This window comes from Galeopterus variegatus, unplaced genomic scaffold (assembly GCF_000696425.1).
Source record: "Galeopterus variegatus unplaced genomic scaffold, G_variegatus-3.0.2 Scaffold2119, whole genome shotgun sequence".
NCBI lineage: Eukaryota > Metazoa > Chordata > Mammalia > Dermoptera > Cynocephalidae > Galeopterus > Galeopterus variegatus.
Genome location: NW_007728230.1, coordinates 297,518 through 314,975, shown reverse-complemented (window position 1 = coordinate 314,975; position 17,458 = coordinate 297,518). Strand labels below are relative to the sequence as shown.

General features: G+C 44.9%; 1 protein-coding gene across 1 annotated transcript in view; it reads right to left on the bottom strand.

Annotated features, from left to right (window-relative positions):
• The window catches only part of LOC103596804, a 43,631-nt gene that overhangs the window by 16,518 nt on the left and 9,655 nt on the right, over positions 1-17,458 (bottom strand). The window contains 4 exon segments of the mRNA XM_008580523.1: positions 7,145-7,290; positions 11,168-11,235; positions 11,326-11,511; positions 15,790-15,903. Of these exon segments, the coding sequence (XP_008578745.1) occupies positions 7,145-7,290; positions 11,168-11,235; positions 11,326-11,511; positions 15,790-15,903 (514 nt within the window).

Sequence of the window (17,458 nt, the reverse complement as noted above, 5' to 3'; positions counted from 1 at the left end):
CCCCCCCCCCGACCCCCCATTGTAGTCCAAGGAAAGTTCTCTTCCTCTGCACGACCAACGCACTACTGTGGTCTTTCTTTCCTTCCTTCTTTCTCTCTTAGCTCCCACATATGAGTGAGCACATGCGGTATTTATCCCTCTGGGCTTTGCTTATTTCACTCAACTTAAGTTTCTCCAGACTCATCCATGTGGTTGCAAATGGGAGAATGTCATTCTTTTTATGGCTGAGTAGTATTCCATGGTGTATATAAGCCACAGTTTCCTTATCCAGTCATCCATCGATGGACATTTAGGTTGGTTCCATATCTTAGCTATTGTAAACAGAGCTGCGATGAACATGGGAGTGCAGGTATCCATTTGACATGATGATTTCCATTCCTCTGGGTATATACCCAGAAGTGGGATTGCTGGATCATATGGAAGATCTATCTGTAGTTGTTTAAGAAACCTCCATACTGTTTTCCATAGTGGTTGTACTAATTTACAGTCCCACCAACAATGGAGAAGCATTCCCTTCTCTCCACACCCTCACCAGCATTTGTTATTCACTGTCTTTTTGATTATAGCCAGTCTAACTGGGGTGAGGTGGTATCTCAGTGTAGTTTTAATTTGCATCTCCCTGATGACTAGTGATGTGGAGCATTTTTTCATTAACCTGTTGGCCATTTGTACGTCTTCCTTTGAAAAATGTCTATTCAGCTCCTTTGCCCATTTTTTAATTGGGTTATTTGTTTTTTTACTGTATAATTCCTTGAGTTCTATGTATATTCTGGATATTAATCCCTTGTCAGATGCATAGTTAGCAAAAATTTTCTCCTATTCTGTAAGGTTGTCATTTCACTCTGTTGATTGTTTCTTTTGCTGTGCAGAAGCTTTTTAGTTTGATGTAGACCCATTTGTTTATATTTGCTTTTGCTGCTTGTACTTTTGGGCTCATGTTCATAAAGCCTGTGCCCAGACCTAGTCGCTGAAGTGTTTCACCTATATTTTCCCTTAGTAATGTTACAATTTCAGGTCTTATACTTAAGTCTTTAATACATTTTGAGTTGATTTTAATGTATGGTGAGAGGTGCATATCTGGTTTCATTCTTCTGCACATGAATACCTAGTTTTCACAGCACCACTTGTTGAAGAGGCGGTCTTTTCCCCAATGTAGATTTTTGTTTCCTTTGTACAATATAAGATGGCTGTAAGCCTGAGGAGTGATTTCTGGGTTCTCAATTCTACTCCATTGGTCTAAATGTCTTCTTTTATACCAGTACCATGCTGTTTTGGTTACAATAGCTTTGTAGTATAATTCAGAGTCAGGTAATGTTATGCCTCTGGCTTTATTTTTTTTGCTCAGGATTGCTTTGGCTATTTGGGGTCTTTTGTTGTTCCATATGAAAGGTGAGATTGTTTTTTCCATTTCTGTGAAGAATGTCATTGGTATTTTGATGGGGATTGCATTGAATCTGTAGATCACTTTGGGTAGTATAGACATTTTCACAATGTTAATTCTTCCAATCCAAGAGCATGGAATATCTTTCCATCTTTTTGTGTTTTCTTTAATTTCTTTTAGAAGTGGTTTCTAGTTCTTATTGTAGAGGTCTTTCACCTCCTTGGTTAAATTAATCCCTAGGTATTTTATTTTTTGTGTGTGACAATTGTAAATGGGCTTACTTTCCTTATTTTTCTTTCTGTTAGTTCATTATTTGAGTATATAAATGCAACTAATTTGGGGGCATTTATTTTGTATCCTGCAACGTTACTAAAGTTATTAAACAGCTCTAGGAGTTTTTTGATAGTCTTTAGGTTTTTCGATATATAGTACCATGTCATCTGCAAATAGAAAAAGTTTGACTTGGTCTTTCTCAATCTGGATTCCCTCTGTTTCTTTCTCTTGTCCGATTGCTCTGGCTAGTACTTCCAGTACTATGTTAAATAGAAGTGGTGAGAGTGGGCATCCTTTTCTAGTTCCTGTTCTTAAGGGAAAGGCCCTCAGTTTTTCCCCATCCAGAATGATACTGGCAGTGGGCTTGTCATTAATGGATTTTATTATGTTGAGATATTTTCCTTCTATACCTAATTTTTTGAGTCTTTATCATGAAGGGATGTTGAATTTTGTTAAATGCTTTTTCAGCATCTATTGAGATAATCATATGGTCTTTGTCCTTAAGTTTCTTGAAGTGATATATCACATTTATTGACTTTTGTATGTTGAACCATCATTGCATCCCTGGGATGAATCCCACTTGATCATACTGTATAATTTTTTAAATATGTTGCTGTATTCTGATTGCTAATATTTTGTTGAGGATTTTAGCATCTAGGTTCATCAAGGATATTGGCCTGTAATTTTCTTTATTTGTTGTGTCTTTATCTGGTTTTGGTATCAGTTATGTTAGCCTAAAAGAATGAGTTTATGAGACTAGCTTCTGTTTCAATTGCTTGGAATAGTTTGAGGAGAATTGGTGTTAACTCCTCTTTAAAAGTTTGATAGAATTCAGCTGTAAAACCATCCGGACCTGGACCTTTCTTTGTTGGAATATTGCTAATTACCACTTCAAACTCCTTGCTTTTTATTGGTCTATTCAGGTTTTCCATCTCTTCTTGGTTCAGTCTGGGTAGTTTGTATGTGTCTAGAAACTTATCCATATGTTTCAGATTTTCATATTTGTTGTCATACAGTTGTTTATAATAGTCTCTAATGATTCTTTGTATTTCTGTGGTATTGGTTGTAATGTCTCCCTTTTCATTTCTGATTTTTGTTATGTGGGTCTTCTCTCTTCTTTTTTATGTTAACCTAGCTAATGGTTTGTCTATTTTACTTCTTAAAAAACCAACTTTTTGTTTTGTTCATCTTTTCTATTGTTTTTTTGGGTCTCTATTTCATTTAGTTCTGCTCTGATCTTAATTATTTCTTTCCATCTACTACCTTTAGGTTTGGATTGTTGTTGTTTTTCAAGTTCTTTGAGGTATAGTGTTAGGTCATTTATTTGAAATCTTTCCATTCTTTTTTTTTTTTTTTTTGTCTTTTTCGTGACCGGTAAGGAGATCGCAACCCTTGGTGTGGTGTCGCCCACACCGCACTCAGCCAGTGAGTGCACCGGCCATTCCTATATAGGATCCGAACCTGCGGCGGGAGTGTCGCTGCGCTCCCAGCGGCGTACTCTCCCCAGTGAGCCATGGGGCCAGCCCTCTTTCCATTCTTTTGATGTAAGCACTTACTGCAATAAATTTGCCTCTTCGTACTGCTTTTGCAGTATCCCACAGGTTTTGGTATGATGTATCTTTATTTTCATTAGTTTCTAGAAATTCTTTGATTTCCTGTTTAATTCCTTCTTGGACCTATAGGTCATTCAGGAGCCTGTTATTTAGTTTCCATGTATTTGTATAGTTTCCAGAGTTTTGCTTATTATTTATTTCCTATTTTAGTCCATTGTGGTCTGAAAAGATACTTGGAATGATTTCAATTTTTTAAAAAATTTGCTGAGACCTAATATGTGGTCTATCCTGGAGAATGTTCCATGAGCTGATGAGAAGAAAGTACATTCTTTAGTTGTTGGGTGAAATGTTCTGTATATATCTGCCAAGTCCAGTTGGTCTAAGGTGTAGATTAAATCCTGTGTCTCTTTGTTGACGTGTTGCCTATAAGATCTGTCCCATACTGCGAGAGTGGTGTTCAGATCACCCACTACTATGTATTAGGTCCTATTACTTTCTTTAGGTCTAAGAGTGTTTGCTTTATATATCTGGGTGCTCCAGTATTGGGTGCATATGTGTGTATGATTGTCATGTCTTTTAGCTGGATAGATCCCTTTATCATTATGTAGTGGCTTTCTTTGTCTCTTATTATGTTTTTGGTTTAAAGTCTATTTTTTCTGATATAAGAATAGCTACTCCTGCTTGTGTTTGGTTTCCATTTACATGGTATGTTTTGTTCCATCCCTTCACTTTTAGTCTATGTGTGTCTCTACAGGTGAGGTGGGTCTCTTGAAGATAGCATATACTTGGGTCTAGCTTTTTTTTTTCTTAATTTTATTTTGTCGATATACAACGTGGTTGATTATTGTGGCCCATTACCAAAACCTCTCTCCTTCCTCCCCTCCCCCCTCCCACCCAACAAAGTCCTTTCTGTTTGCTTGTCATATCAACTTCAAGGAATTGTAGTTCTTATGTCCCCCCCCCCCCCGGTTTTTTTTTTTTTTTGTGTGTGTGTGTGTGTGTGTGTGTGTGTGTGTGTGTGTGTGTGTGTGTGTGTGTGTGTGTGTGTGTGTGTGTGTGTGTGTGTGTGAATTTATTTATTTATTTTTAGCTCCCACCAATAATGGGTCTAGCTTTTTAGTCCAATCAGTCAGTCTATGTCTTTTGAATGGGGAGTTTAGTCCATTCACATTTAGGGTAGTTATTGACAAGTGTTGCTGGATTCCTGTCATTTAATTGCTTCTTGTTTAGATCATTTAAATATCTTTTAATTATTATCTCCCCTTTTATTTCTCTTCTTCAATGTTAGTTGGAAATTTAAGGTGGCATGATTTAGCATCTTTCTCTTTCTTGCTGGCATTTTTGTTTTAATGGTGGGTTTTGCTCTTTCTTGTGTATTTGTGATACTGGTCACCATTATTCAGATTCCAGATGAATGACTCCCTTGAGAATTTCTTGCAGGGCTGGTTGGGTGGTGGTGAACTCCCCCAACTTTTGTTTGTCTGGGAAATACACTATTTCTTCCTCATTTCTGAAGGAGAGCCTTGCTGGGTAAAGAATTCTTGGCTGACAAATTTTTTCTTTGACTCTAGTATTTTGAACATATCATTTCACTTTCTTCTGGCCTGTAGGGTTTCAGTTGAGAAGTCTGCTGTTAATTTGATGGGGTTTCCCTATAAGTGACCTGACACTTTTTTCTTTCTGCTTTTAGAATTCTGTCTTTGTCTTTGAGCTTTGCACATTTAACTATAATGTGTCTTTTGCATTGAGTCTGGGGACCTTTGAGTTTCCTGGATCTGAATGTCTGTATCTCTCCCTACACCTGGGAAGTTTTCTGTTACTATTTCCTTGAATAGGTTTTCACTACCTTTTCCTTTCTCTTCCCCTTCAGGAATACCCACAATTTGAATGTTAGAGTGCTTGAGGTTCTCTGCTATCTCTCTTAGATTTTCCTCATTATTTTAAATTCTTTTTTCCTTTTTTTTTTTGTCTGCCTGAGTTATTTCAAAAAGACCATCTTCAAGCTCTGAAACTCTTTCTTCTGCTTGCTCTACCCTGATGCTCAAGCTCTCAGTTGCATTTTTTATTTCATTGAGTGAATCTTTCATTTCTAGGAGTTCTGCTACACTCTTTTTTAAGGTATTAATCTCTTTGTAGATTTCCTCCTTCATATTCTGGGTATTTTTTCTTGTTTCTTTGTGTTCTCTAATTGAGATTTCCTTTGTTTCTTTAAGTTTTCTTAAGATCATTGCTTGGAGTTCTTTTTCAGACATTTCAAGGGTTCCCTCTTTCATAGAGTCTGACTTTGGAGCATTACTGTTTTCTTTTTGTGGTGTCATTTCTTCTTGTTTATTTGTAGTTCTAGTATTCTTTTTGTTGATGTTTGGTCATTTGGTAGAGGGCTTGCTTCTTCTGTTACACTGAGGTTGGCTGTGGAGTGGCCCTGGTTGCTACTGTGGTGATGAATTGTCTTTGCTTGACAGTAGGTGTGGGGGTGGTTATGTTAAACCACCTTGGGCCCTGTTCCAGAATCTGTAGTCATAGAATGAGCCCCCAGCAGTGCGCAGTTCTGCTGGGCTCACGGACCACATGGGCTGGCACTCCCCTCTGGGTCCAGGGAGGGGGGGAGGGGTTGCCTCTGCCATGTGGTTCTGCTAGGCTCACCTCTCTGATTACTTTTATATAGGTAAATGTACAATAAAAGCTAAGTGTGTGCACGTGTGGATACCAGATTGTGAGTGTTGGTGATACATAGCTTTGGTTTCTGATATAAATTAACGATTTCACAAGGCTTTCCATAGTTGGTATCTCATGAAGATGTACTATTCTGATTAATTTTGGGGGAAATTTCATGTCTTGCCCTGTGTCAATTGTCATCGTGTGGGTTTTTCTCAACTCTGTACCTCCTGTCTGGGTCCTGCTCTGTGCTGCATTGCTCTGGTACAGGCAGCTACCTCCTGGGCACATGTGCGTGGAGGCTGCATGGGAACTTGAAGCATAGCCAGGTGTAAGTTGAACCGTCGTCTCTGCCCCTACTCCCAGCCTCAGCTTTCACCTGCTCCTGGGCTGTCTGTGCCACAGTAGATGGCTCCACCATTCCAGCCAGTGCCAGGGTGAGTTCTCGAGTGTTTCCCTTCAGCTACCTCTTCCAAAGGATGCCTGAGACATGCAGATTCTCCTTTGTACTGGTTTCTTCTGTTCCTCCACTTTCTCCCAACCCTCATAAATTCTAGAACAGCCCACCATAACCTTTCACATGGTTTAATACATTCACTCCTAACCAGTTTTCCCCCTTGCAATCTCAATTCTTTCTAAACGTTTTCCACATTGTAGCAAGAATAATGCAAATCTGACCACCTCGCTTCCCGACGTGAAGGTCTTCAGAGTCCTCGCCATCCTCGGGAGGACGTCCACGCCTTCAGCAGCCCCCTGTGGTGCTGTCTGGCTTGCTCACTGCTTTTTCCCCAGATTCAGCTCTTGACACTTGCATTGCCCCCAGTGATCTCTGGTTCACCCGAATGGCTTTTTATTTCTATTTCTTTTGACTCCACCGTCCGCTTCCAGCAGGCTTTTCCTTGGCGAGTCTTTCAGCCTAGCAGTCTTCTCAGTCGTAATTCGTGCAGTACGTACACGCACAGCACTTCCATGTGCCAGGCACTGGACGAAGCGCTGCTAAGCAAAATAGACATGGCTCCTCCTTTCCAAGAGTCTTGAATGACCCAAGGAGGAAGTATGAGCTGTGAATGTGTGAATACAAGTGGCAGTAAGTAAAGGGAAGAACAGGAACTGTACGGGAGTGAGAAGAGCCTGAGATTGGAAGGGTGGTCAGGGAGGGCTTCCTTGTGCAAGCGACAGTGGACCTGAGACCTGCACCCCTTCTGGCTCTTTCTCCCACGGCTTCTTCCCAGAAGTTTCCCTTGGCCTTCCAGTGTGGGCCAAATGGCCTCCTAGGGCTCACGTGGCAGCAGGTCCTTCCCCTGTCAGGTTCTTTGTCCTGTTTGATTGTAGCAGCCCCTCCGTCTCCAGACTGAATTCCAGGAGGGCAGGGCCACACTGGGCTTGCTGCATCTCCAGTTCAAGCACAAGGTAGTTGCTCATGAATATCTGTTGGTGGTTTGGGGTAAAGCTGGAAGCTCTTTCTAGCAAAGTGAGAGACACTGTAGTATGTAGTCTGTGTTCTCTGCCAAAATTCTTCATGGACTGAAAAGATTTGGGAGCCATTATCCTCATGTCCAAGGTGTCAAACCCACAGCTCTCGGGTTGCATGCTGCTCCCATGTGTGGCCCTGAAAGCAAGTAGGAAGAGATATTGCCATTCATGATGAAAAGGAATGGTGCATCCTTTGAGGGACCTGTGATAATATGAAATATTTTAACGAAGTGAAAAAATCTGTGTTTTAATTGATAAATTGATTATGCCTGTACATTGTGGGGGGCGGGCAGAGTGTGGCTAGGACCCGGTGCATGTGGCTGAGGTTTGGGTGAGTGCAGCGGCTGCTCCTGTGCTGGATTCCGGCCTCACTGCAGGCTGTACTGAAACCACTGACGGTCATTGCTTTCTTTCAGGCTGGAAGATCTCTCCAAAAAAGGCTTTTGTAGCAGTTGACTTTACAGAACAGAGGCTGTATGTAAGCAAATATTATTATCCATATTTTCAGGCGCAGAAACTGAGGCCGAAAAGATACGTGACTTGTTACAGGCACAGATCCCAGGGCTGGGGTTAGTCCTTGGCTGGTCAGACCACGTAGAATTCTTTGCTGTGCTACATAGAATTGTGTTACTTCTCAGTAAATAGTGTGGACAATCCCTTCCTTCATGCTAACCTCAGCGTTTTTCTTTTTAAAGTTGCTTGGGTAGTAAGGCTGGAAAAGAGACCTGGGAGATGTCGTAGAGAGAGCTCCCGTGACATTCCTACCCTGAAACGGAAGCTGCTGCGACCCCTCCCGCCCTCTCACTCCCCTTGCTCTTTGTGACTTGACTTGGCTGTCCATGTTACAAAGCCTCTTCTAGAAGCTTGTGATCCTGCAGGGCACTTTGTACCCCCAGCAGTCCAGTTGCAGCTGGTGCCTGTGCATGAGCCCATGCAGCCCTTTCTTCCATGTGGGATGGGACATGTGCAGACTGCAGGTCCCTGCATCTTACCTTGAGCTTCCACTCTTAGGCTGTTTTGCTTCTGTTAAAAGCCTGCTGATGGCAGTAGCTGGGCCCATAATGCTTCTTGTCTGATAATTAATTGAGAATCCTTAAGGGGTGTGTGGCAGGGAGGACGTGGACAGGCCAAGGAAGGAGCAGCCCCTCTCTTTCTGTGGATGTGTGTCACCTGGCAAGCCTTTCCATCCTTGACGGAGGGGAGGCCGCCCCAGGTAGGACAGCTACCTGGATGGCTCTCGGCAGCTTCTGAGCAGGAGGGAAGTGTGGAGGCCTGGAAGGCAAGCATGTGACTACACTGGGTATTCTGCGTAAATCTAATTTCCCAGGAGAACACGTTCCTTCTGAAGTTGCTGAGGTCAGAACGGCAAGGCAGGCGCCCGCAGCCCGGCCCAGCTGAGGAGGAGACAGTATTCACACGGCGTTCACTCTGTCACAGCTGTGCTTCCTGAGCTTGCTCTGAGTCTTTGGAGTCTTTCTGGTTTTGTTAGGTACAAGCCAAGTGCAACTCGATGTAGAGAGGATGACAGGACGGGCTTTGCCGCTGGTCATAAGCCTGGCTGTCCTGTGGGGCAGGACATGGTGCAGACCTGTGTGCAGTGGGTGAGACAGATCCCGTGTCTGATCATGTCTGGGGGGGTCACCGAGGCAGGGAGGCGAGCGTGGTGAAGTGGAAGAGGGGAGGAGCGGCGTGGACACTGCGGTGAGGGGAGCTTGCTGGAGCCTCGAGGACAGAGGAGCCCTTGACTGGTGGAGTGGACAGTGCAGGCCGAGGGCTGTGACACCCCTTCCCCTGCTGCCTCTGTGGCTGGCCTTCCGCAAAGCCTAACTCTGCCAGCTGCCACTCCTCTGGGTCAAGGCAGTGAGTCTCTCCAAGACCCGCAGAAATGAAGCCATCTTTCCAGCCAGAGGTGGCACTTTGACCTGTCATTATTCATCAGTGCATTCTTACACTTGCTTGTTCAGCCTGTCCATCTGAGGGTCCAGGGGGCGGGGGGGAAATCGCCACCTGATCTCAATTCCAGGCAGCGTCCAGTTACTGAGGGTCTGCTCTGCACAGGCCCTGGACTAAGGGACTTCCAATAGGAGGAAAAAGACAGAAACAAACTGCAGCACGTGAAGAGCGAGTCTCATAACAGGTGGAAAGGAGCACCGCCTCACCTGTACGTTTTCCTGTTTTATCAGTGGCAAATCTCCTCCTTCTGTCTGCCCAGCGGAACTCTCTGTCACTTTGACTTTCCTACTGTCCGGGCTCCTCACACAGAAAGTCACTGAGATACATTTGGGAGCGTACAGTAGGTGCCTAGACCTCAAGTGTAGAGTTTGATGAGTTTTGAAATTTTTGCACTGCATCAGCCCCTGAGTTTGCTCCCGCCCCTTCTGGTCCTAACTCCCCATCTCCCCAGAGGCAACCCTTGTCTAATCTCTCTCGTATGGAGTGGTCCTGCCTGTTCCTGAACTTCGTATGAATGGATCATATGGTTTGCACTTTTTCGTGTCTGGCTTATTTTGCTTCATGTAATATTTTTTAAGATTGTCCTTTGTATTAGAAGTTCGTCCTCTTATTGCTGAATTCCTCTGTATGACTATACTGAAATGTGATTGTCCATTTTCCTGCTGATTTCCAGTTTTTACATGGTTGCTGTGTATATTCTTGTGTGAGTCTTTTGAGGGACATACGGTCTTACACCTCTTGGGCAAATGTCTAGGAGTGAAATAGTTGAGCCACAGCATAGGTGTGTGTGTAATGTTAACAACAATTGCTAAACCATTTTCCAGAGTGGACATCCCTTTTTCACTCCCCTCAGCAGTGAGGGAGAGTTCAGAGGACACTTCCTCTTCCCCAGTGCTTGGTTTTGTTCGCCATTTTAGCTGCAATCATTCTATTGGACGGGGAGTGAAGTCTGCATGTGGTTTCTCATGTGGAAGTGACCAGTTCTTGACATCGTCTCTTACATCCATCTCTCTCTCTCCTCTTTGCAGTCGTAGCCCAGCCTAGGTTGACTCAGCTGAGCCGAGCGGTACGCTCTTCACTTGCCAGCCTCCCTCCAGGCAGGCAGGCTGCCGCTGTTGCCAGGAGCTCTCCGATCATCGCAGACTTATGCTGCTGAAAACCTTTAATCACTAGTACCTGGATCGGGACTTTTGGGACTCTGAGGTATTTGCGATTGCAGTGGAGAGCCTTTCCTCAGCGCAGGGCTCGTCTGGTGGCGGGAGGGTGCACCCAGCCTGTCCACTGCTCCTGTCGCCCTGCCTTTCCAGCTGCAGCCTGAGGTTCTTTGTGGCACTCCTGTGCTCTTTGGGGTACATTCTGGGAACCGCCGGCTAATCAGACCCTCCCTGGCCTGGCTCTGTCTCTGTTGAGAGCAGCAGCTCCACACCCCTGTCACATTCCCTTCCAGCCATGTATTAGTGCTTTCAGTCCTGTGAACGCAAAATGCTGTTCCAAGCGTTAAGGCCTCTGCCCATGCCAGTCCCTGTCTTTGGAAAGGGCATGTCCCCACTTCCCAATGTCTTCCTGGAGGAACATGCCATCCTTTCTGCCAGGAAGCTCAAGCATGTCCTTCAGGAGGTCTTTGGGGTTGATGTCTCTCTGCTTTGTGCTTCCTCCTCCCTTGTGCACACCCTGCTGGGCAGCAGCAGCCAGAACCATCTTGGTTTTCCTGGTGCCCAGCAGTCTGACGTCTACTTGCCTTTATATTACAGCCTCAACCTACTTTTCTTACATCAGCTCCACAAATGCCCATGCTTTCATGTGCACTCCTGACAGAGTAGTACCCGCACTGTGCCATGCAAACCTCTCCCCACGCCTCTGCCACGATGTCCTCGCTTACCAGGAAGACCCTCTTCTCTGTGTTCTTTTTCTCCTCCCCGACTTGCATTGGTCCCTGAATTCCGTTTCCTGTAGGGAATCACCTCAGGACACCAAATCTAGCAGGGAACTTTCTCTTCTGAATTAGACTTAGCATCTTTAAGTTCCTTCGGCACTCACCTCCTTCTGAAGGGCCCACCTTGAAGATGCTCAGGAGCAGCATAACTGAGACTTCCTTGTACGTCCCTGTCCCTGTCCCACTCAGCCTGTGTGGGCTGAGATGTGTGGGGCTCATGTGCTGCTCAGTGCATGGAGTTGTGGTGAACAGCACGACAACAACACACAGGCGGGGAGGGATGGAGCTGCCTGCGGATTGTGGGTAGGCTTGGAAGACACATTTTACTGCCATCGAGGTTCGTCACTGGTCAGTTCTGTTTGGGAAAACACTCCAGCCTCCATGGGAACTGATTCTCTTCTATCAAGGCCACTGGCCATGTGGTGCAGGGTCTACTTGCTCTCCTTCACTCGAGCTGTGGATTTTGGGGGAGGGAAGCAGTTTTCATCTCTGCTGAAGGTGTCTCGGGCCCTCTGTTTGGAGTTGTCTGGGGCTAGCAGCTGAGAGTCTGAGGGCTTTGAGTCATTTGGCAGCAGCAGAAAAGCCCATAGCCACGTCTGATGGGCTCCAGTGGGCTCCATTAGGACTTGGGACATCGAGGCTTTGCAGCACAAAACACCCCAGCTTGTCAGAAAAATGGTACAGGCTCAAGTGGCTTCTGGTCTGGACAGACCATTTACAAAGAGCCTAAGTTAAGTGGGCAGGTGGCCAATTTTGAAGTCCAGTGCCATTTGAAATGAACACGCAGTGGGCGATGGCAGGAAACCGTGAACGGCACTGTGTTCACATTAGCTGTGCAGTCTGAGATACTGCTGGTGTACAGTATTCCTCTGTGTGAAGTTCATCTCAGAAATCCCTACCTGTCCTTGGATTTCGTCCTCCATTAAACCAGCTTTATGGTTGTGTGCATGCATGTGCATGTTTAAAACATAATTATCCCTTTAAAAAATATTAGCCCTTTATTCACTGGCCCTCTTAAAAATTTAGCCCTTCTAAAAAATAATTAGCCTTTTAATAATTAGCCCTTTGACATTTAGTCCTCTGGAGACCCCCCACAGTATTTCTCCTCCTTTCTTCTTTCTCCTACTGGTACCCAGCCCGGGGCTTTACCTTCCTCTTCTGTATTGTTTTCACCTCCAGAAGCCGTTTGCATGCCTCTTGCTGCCGTCCCTGCTTCCTGTCTGTGCAGGCTGCACCTGCAGTCTTTGGGCTGAGGCCTTGATCTTCAGAATCCTCATTAGGTCTAAGGACCACTGCTGGGAGGAGAAATCCAGACGCCTGTGCTAACTCTGCCAAGGACTGACCTTCTGGGGTCCCCGGATTGACCAGGCACTTGGGGTTCTCACTGCATGCCTCTTTGGTTGTCCCTGATGTTCAGGGTTCTTTTATGCAGCTGTTGTTTACATGACTGTATTTTAAACTCCCAGGGAAGGAACATCATCTTTATTTCTTTTGCACCGTCCTTGCTTCACTATCCATAGGAATTTAGAACCGTGTCTACACACAGTCAGTGCTCAATATATGTTTGCATTCTGGAGTATCTATGGGTAAATCATTCAGAACAGTGGTTCACAGTGTGGTCTTCAGACCACTGGGTTTCCAGAGACCCTTTCCGGGGCCTCTGAGGTCAAAACTGTTTTCACAACAATATTACGACGTTATTGGCTTTTCCCACTGTGCTGAGACAGACTGCAGGCGAAGGCGAGGGTGGGGAGCTGCTGCTGCCTTCATCCAGATCAAGGCAACAGCCCAAACTGCACTGGCAGTAAGTAAATTTAGTGAATAAACAGCCCCAAACCAAGGGACTGTCGATCATTCAGAACAGTGGTTCACAGTGTGGTCTTCAGACCACTGGGTTTCCAGAGACCCTTTCTGGGGCCTCTGAGGTCAAAACTATTTTCACAACAATATTACGACGTTATTGGCTTTTCCCACTGTGCTGAGTCAGACTGCAGGCGAAGGCGAGGGTGGGGAGCTGCTGCTGCCTTCATTCAGATCAAGGCAACAGCCCAAACTGCACTGGCAGTAAGTAAATTTAGTGAATAAACAGCCCCAAACCAAGGGACTGTCAGTTTCACTTAAGAAGTTATTACTTGAAGTGTCACACGTCAGCCCTTTAGTATGCTCTTTTTAGCACGCGGAGTGCAGGAACGGAAGCACACCTATAGAGCTTCTGCTCCGTACCCACATGCAAAGTTTGTCCTGAGGAAAAATATGCAAGTGTTTGAGGTGAGAAATGACCCTAGAGCTTTTCTACAGAATGCCAGTTTTACTCGAAAAAAGTGACTGGTAGACAAACTGTGTCTGTTCAGATTTGAATATTTGGGAGACATTTTCTTAAAATTGAATGAAATGAGCTTGGTGTTTCAAGGACATGATTGACTGTACTGAATGCCAGTTTTACTCGAAAAAAGTGACTGGTAGACAAACTGTGTCTGTTCAGATTTGAATGTTTGGGAGACATTTTCTTAAAATTGAATGAAATGAGCTTGGTGTTTCAAGGACATGATTGACTGTACTTTTGCCAGTGAAAAAATTCAGGCATTCAAGCAAAAATTATAATTTTGGAAAGTTTGTATTCATGATGATGGACTTGACAGCTTTTTAAACCTTAGAGGCTTTTCTGATGAGATGGTTGATATTAACGAATGTTCTTTTTCTGGTATGGTATAGTGAAATGTGTCAGCATGTGGAAGATCTTCATAACTAGTGAGAAGCTGCAAATGACCAATGCATGATATTACAAAACCATGAATTACAAAGCCCTCATCCAAAGTGCAACATAGACCAAAAGAAGTTTAATGTAACAGAGAACACAAGTTCACCAGTATGGTTTCATACTGCTACTAACCTTTAAGAAACTACCCCTTGTCAAATTTTGGTATAGTAGTAAAGTAAGAATATCCATAATTGTCTGATAAGGCTATTAAATCTTTCTCTTTCCAACTGTGTATCTGTGGGAAGCTAGATTTTCTGTATATACTTCAGCTACAACAGATTGAGTGCAGATGTAGATATGAAAATCCAGATATTGTCTACTAAGCCAGACATAAGAGATTTGCAAAAACGTAAAAATAAGGCCAACCTACTAAATAAACATTTAAAAAATAATTTTACATTTGAAGAAACATTGCAAACATTGTACAAAGAGTTTCTCTATACCTGTCACTCCGTTTCCCTTAATGTTAATGTCTTCCATGACCACGGTGTACTCATATTTGCCAAAACTAAGAAATTAACATTTGTATACAACTACAAACTATAGATTTTATTCAGATTTCCTCAGTTTTTCTATTACTGTCATTTTTCTGTTCTAGGATCCAATCTAGAATACCACGTTGCATTTAGAATATAGTTAATGTTATGTAAATATATATGTTAACATGTAATATTTTATTATTTTAGATGAGTTAATAAATACATATTTAAAAATTTTGTTAGTTTTCATTTCAAACACTGTAAATACTGATCGATATGACACACATAAACAAAAACCTTTTTGGAATCTCAAAAATGTGTGTGTTTAAAGGGTCCTGAGAACCAAAAGTTTGAGAAGTGCTGATGTAGAATATTCTGTAGGAAGAGAGTGTTTGTATTTGCAAACTGCTGGACTGGAAGGATAGTTACAAGGTGAGACTTATGTAATGTCTCTGGAGAGTCTTACTCCCTGCCCCCCAATGTCATCTATGAATATGCATGAGTGTGCAAAACTAAATTCAGTAAGAGAGAGTTGGGGTATCACAGACAGCACTAGATTTAGTCACCGCACAAATGAGTACCTTTCTGTACCTGGCCACATTCTAGGCACTTGGGATCAGCTATTCATAAGATAGACGGTGTCTCTACCCTTAAAGAGCCTGAATTCTTTGAGGGGAAGTTAGACAATAAGCACATAAAGAAACTCCATCACTGTATGTACTGGTACGTGATCTAAAGCAGAGAAATAGGCAGGGTGTGGTGTCAGCAGGAGGGAGGGGTGTGCCTGTCGGGGGGGCTTTCTTGGAGGAACATTCCCAGGAGGAGCTAGGTGCTTTTGATTGATGGGGGAGGCCAGTGCTGCTGGAGGGTGGTGAGCGGGGGTGGGCTGGGGGGAGATGCAGCTGGAGAGGCACGCAGGGTACGGCTTAGGTTGGGCTTCTAGGCCAGGTGAGGAGGGGTTTGGAGTTTGTTATCATTGTGTGAGAAGCTCTGCCAGGCCTTAAGCAGGGGAGTGACATGACCTGACTGGCTGTTAAAATCATCCTGGCTGCATGAAGGATGGCCTGTGGAAAGTTACACAACTACACTAGTTGTCAGGCAAGGCAAATTATAACTAAATAATGAAACATTTTGGCTTTAGTTATTATTTTAGTTATACTAAGTTTCCTATATTGTCAGAGCTAGGGCTCAGACCCTTCAAACCCATTGTACACACTGGGTCCCCACACCCCTCACACGCAGGTCCATGCTAGGTAATCGGGAAAGATTCTGGGAGCTGGTGGCAGATGACATCAGCTCAGTCCCCAGCTTCCTCAGCAACAGCAGCTTACAGGTCCGGTAGCTTACAGGTCCGGCGGTGGCCTTGCGGAGGGTCTCGGGGGCACAAGCAGCAGCAGCCTCCAGCAGCAGTAGTGGCCTCCCCATGGGCCCCACCTGCTGGCATCCTGGGAGTGGGAGGCGCCGTGGATCAGAGCCACTCATCCTTTATGCTTAAGTCATAACCCAGGACACCAGGGTGCACATGTGCAATTACACTAGACGATAACGAAGGAACACCTGGGTGCACGTGCATGTTTACATCAAATGCTTGGCAAGATTCTGAACATCTGAGGGGCCCTGACCATTTTCCTATATTTTCCCAACAGCCTGTAAGGTGGCAGGATGGGGGCAGGAGGGCACCGTGCAGAGCCCAGTGAGAGAGGATAGCAGCCCTGGCTCCAGGTGCGGTGCTGCTGATGATAGCGAGACATTGTCAGACTCGGGGTCTACTTGAGAGGTAGAAGCAAGGTGTCCTGCTAATAGATTGGATGCAGGTAAGTTCTGGCCTGAGCAGCCAAGTGAATGATCGTGCCACTGGCTAGATGGGGAAAGCTTGGGGGGCAGTGAACCTGCAGATGGTATCAGTAGCTCTCTTTGAGTTCAAATTAGATTTGAGCCTAGTAGGTCTCCAAGTATATAAACTACAGTTTAAGTGAGCAGATATTGCTGAAGTATCTATTCTGTGCAAGACACTGGCCTAGATGTTGAAGGAGATCCTCATGAATGAGGCACACACTCACAAGTAATAGAAAGTTGTGTTTATTCCTCTCTCCTGTCACGGTGCTGCAGACACAGAGAAGACAGTGTGAGTAATGCCATCTGGGTGGACTGTCTTCCTACTCTTTTCTCGGTTGTGTTGAGGATGACCGAGGCACAGATCATCCAAGAATCAGGGTAGGTGTGTTTCTTCAGGGGACAGGTGGCATGACTGGGTAACAATTTTGCAAGTTTTTGGAGCCCAAGAGATAAAATTGGATGTCTTTTATCTCTTGGGAAGCTTAGAACATTTTATCTCGCTCCTCCTTCCAGTATCTGTGGGAGGGAGGCAGGTGGAGAAATGTCACTACTTATAGATCTATGAGGAGTAAATAATGAAAGTACTCGAGACACAAAGAGGAAGGCTGTTTCTTGTGCAGTGCCTGGCCATGTTTGTTTGGTTCAGAGATGCTGAAAACAGGGCTGTTGTGTGTTGTGAGTGGCCAGCCAGGGCTGGTGCAGAGTGGGGAGGATTTGCAGGCTGGGTCCCCAGCTCTCTCCAGGCAGCTGTGCCAGGCTGACTTGACCACCTGTGTGATGCCAGTGAGGGGTGGTACTGTCAGCCTGACGGCAGCTTGTCCTCCCTGCATGACTTGCCATCTGCCAGGAACAGAGGGCCACAGCCTGCAGGGACCTCTGCACTCTCCTCAGGGTCCAGTCTTGGAGCCTTTCCAGAGCAGGTTCTTCTGGGGCAGCTGGGATGAAGCAGGTGCCGACTGTGTTTTTGTGGGAGCAGAGAAACCATAGGGAAGGAGTTTTTAAATTGAAATTGAGGAAAGAAATCGATGAAAAATCATCCCCTTGGCCGGCCCGGTGGCGCACTGCTACAGTGCGCTGCTTGGGAAGCGCGGCGGCGCTCCCTCCGAGGGTTCGGATCCCACCTACAGACTGGTTCCCGCCCACCCGCCGCGGGAGGGGCGGGGG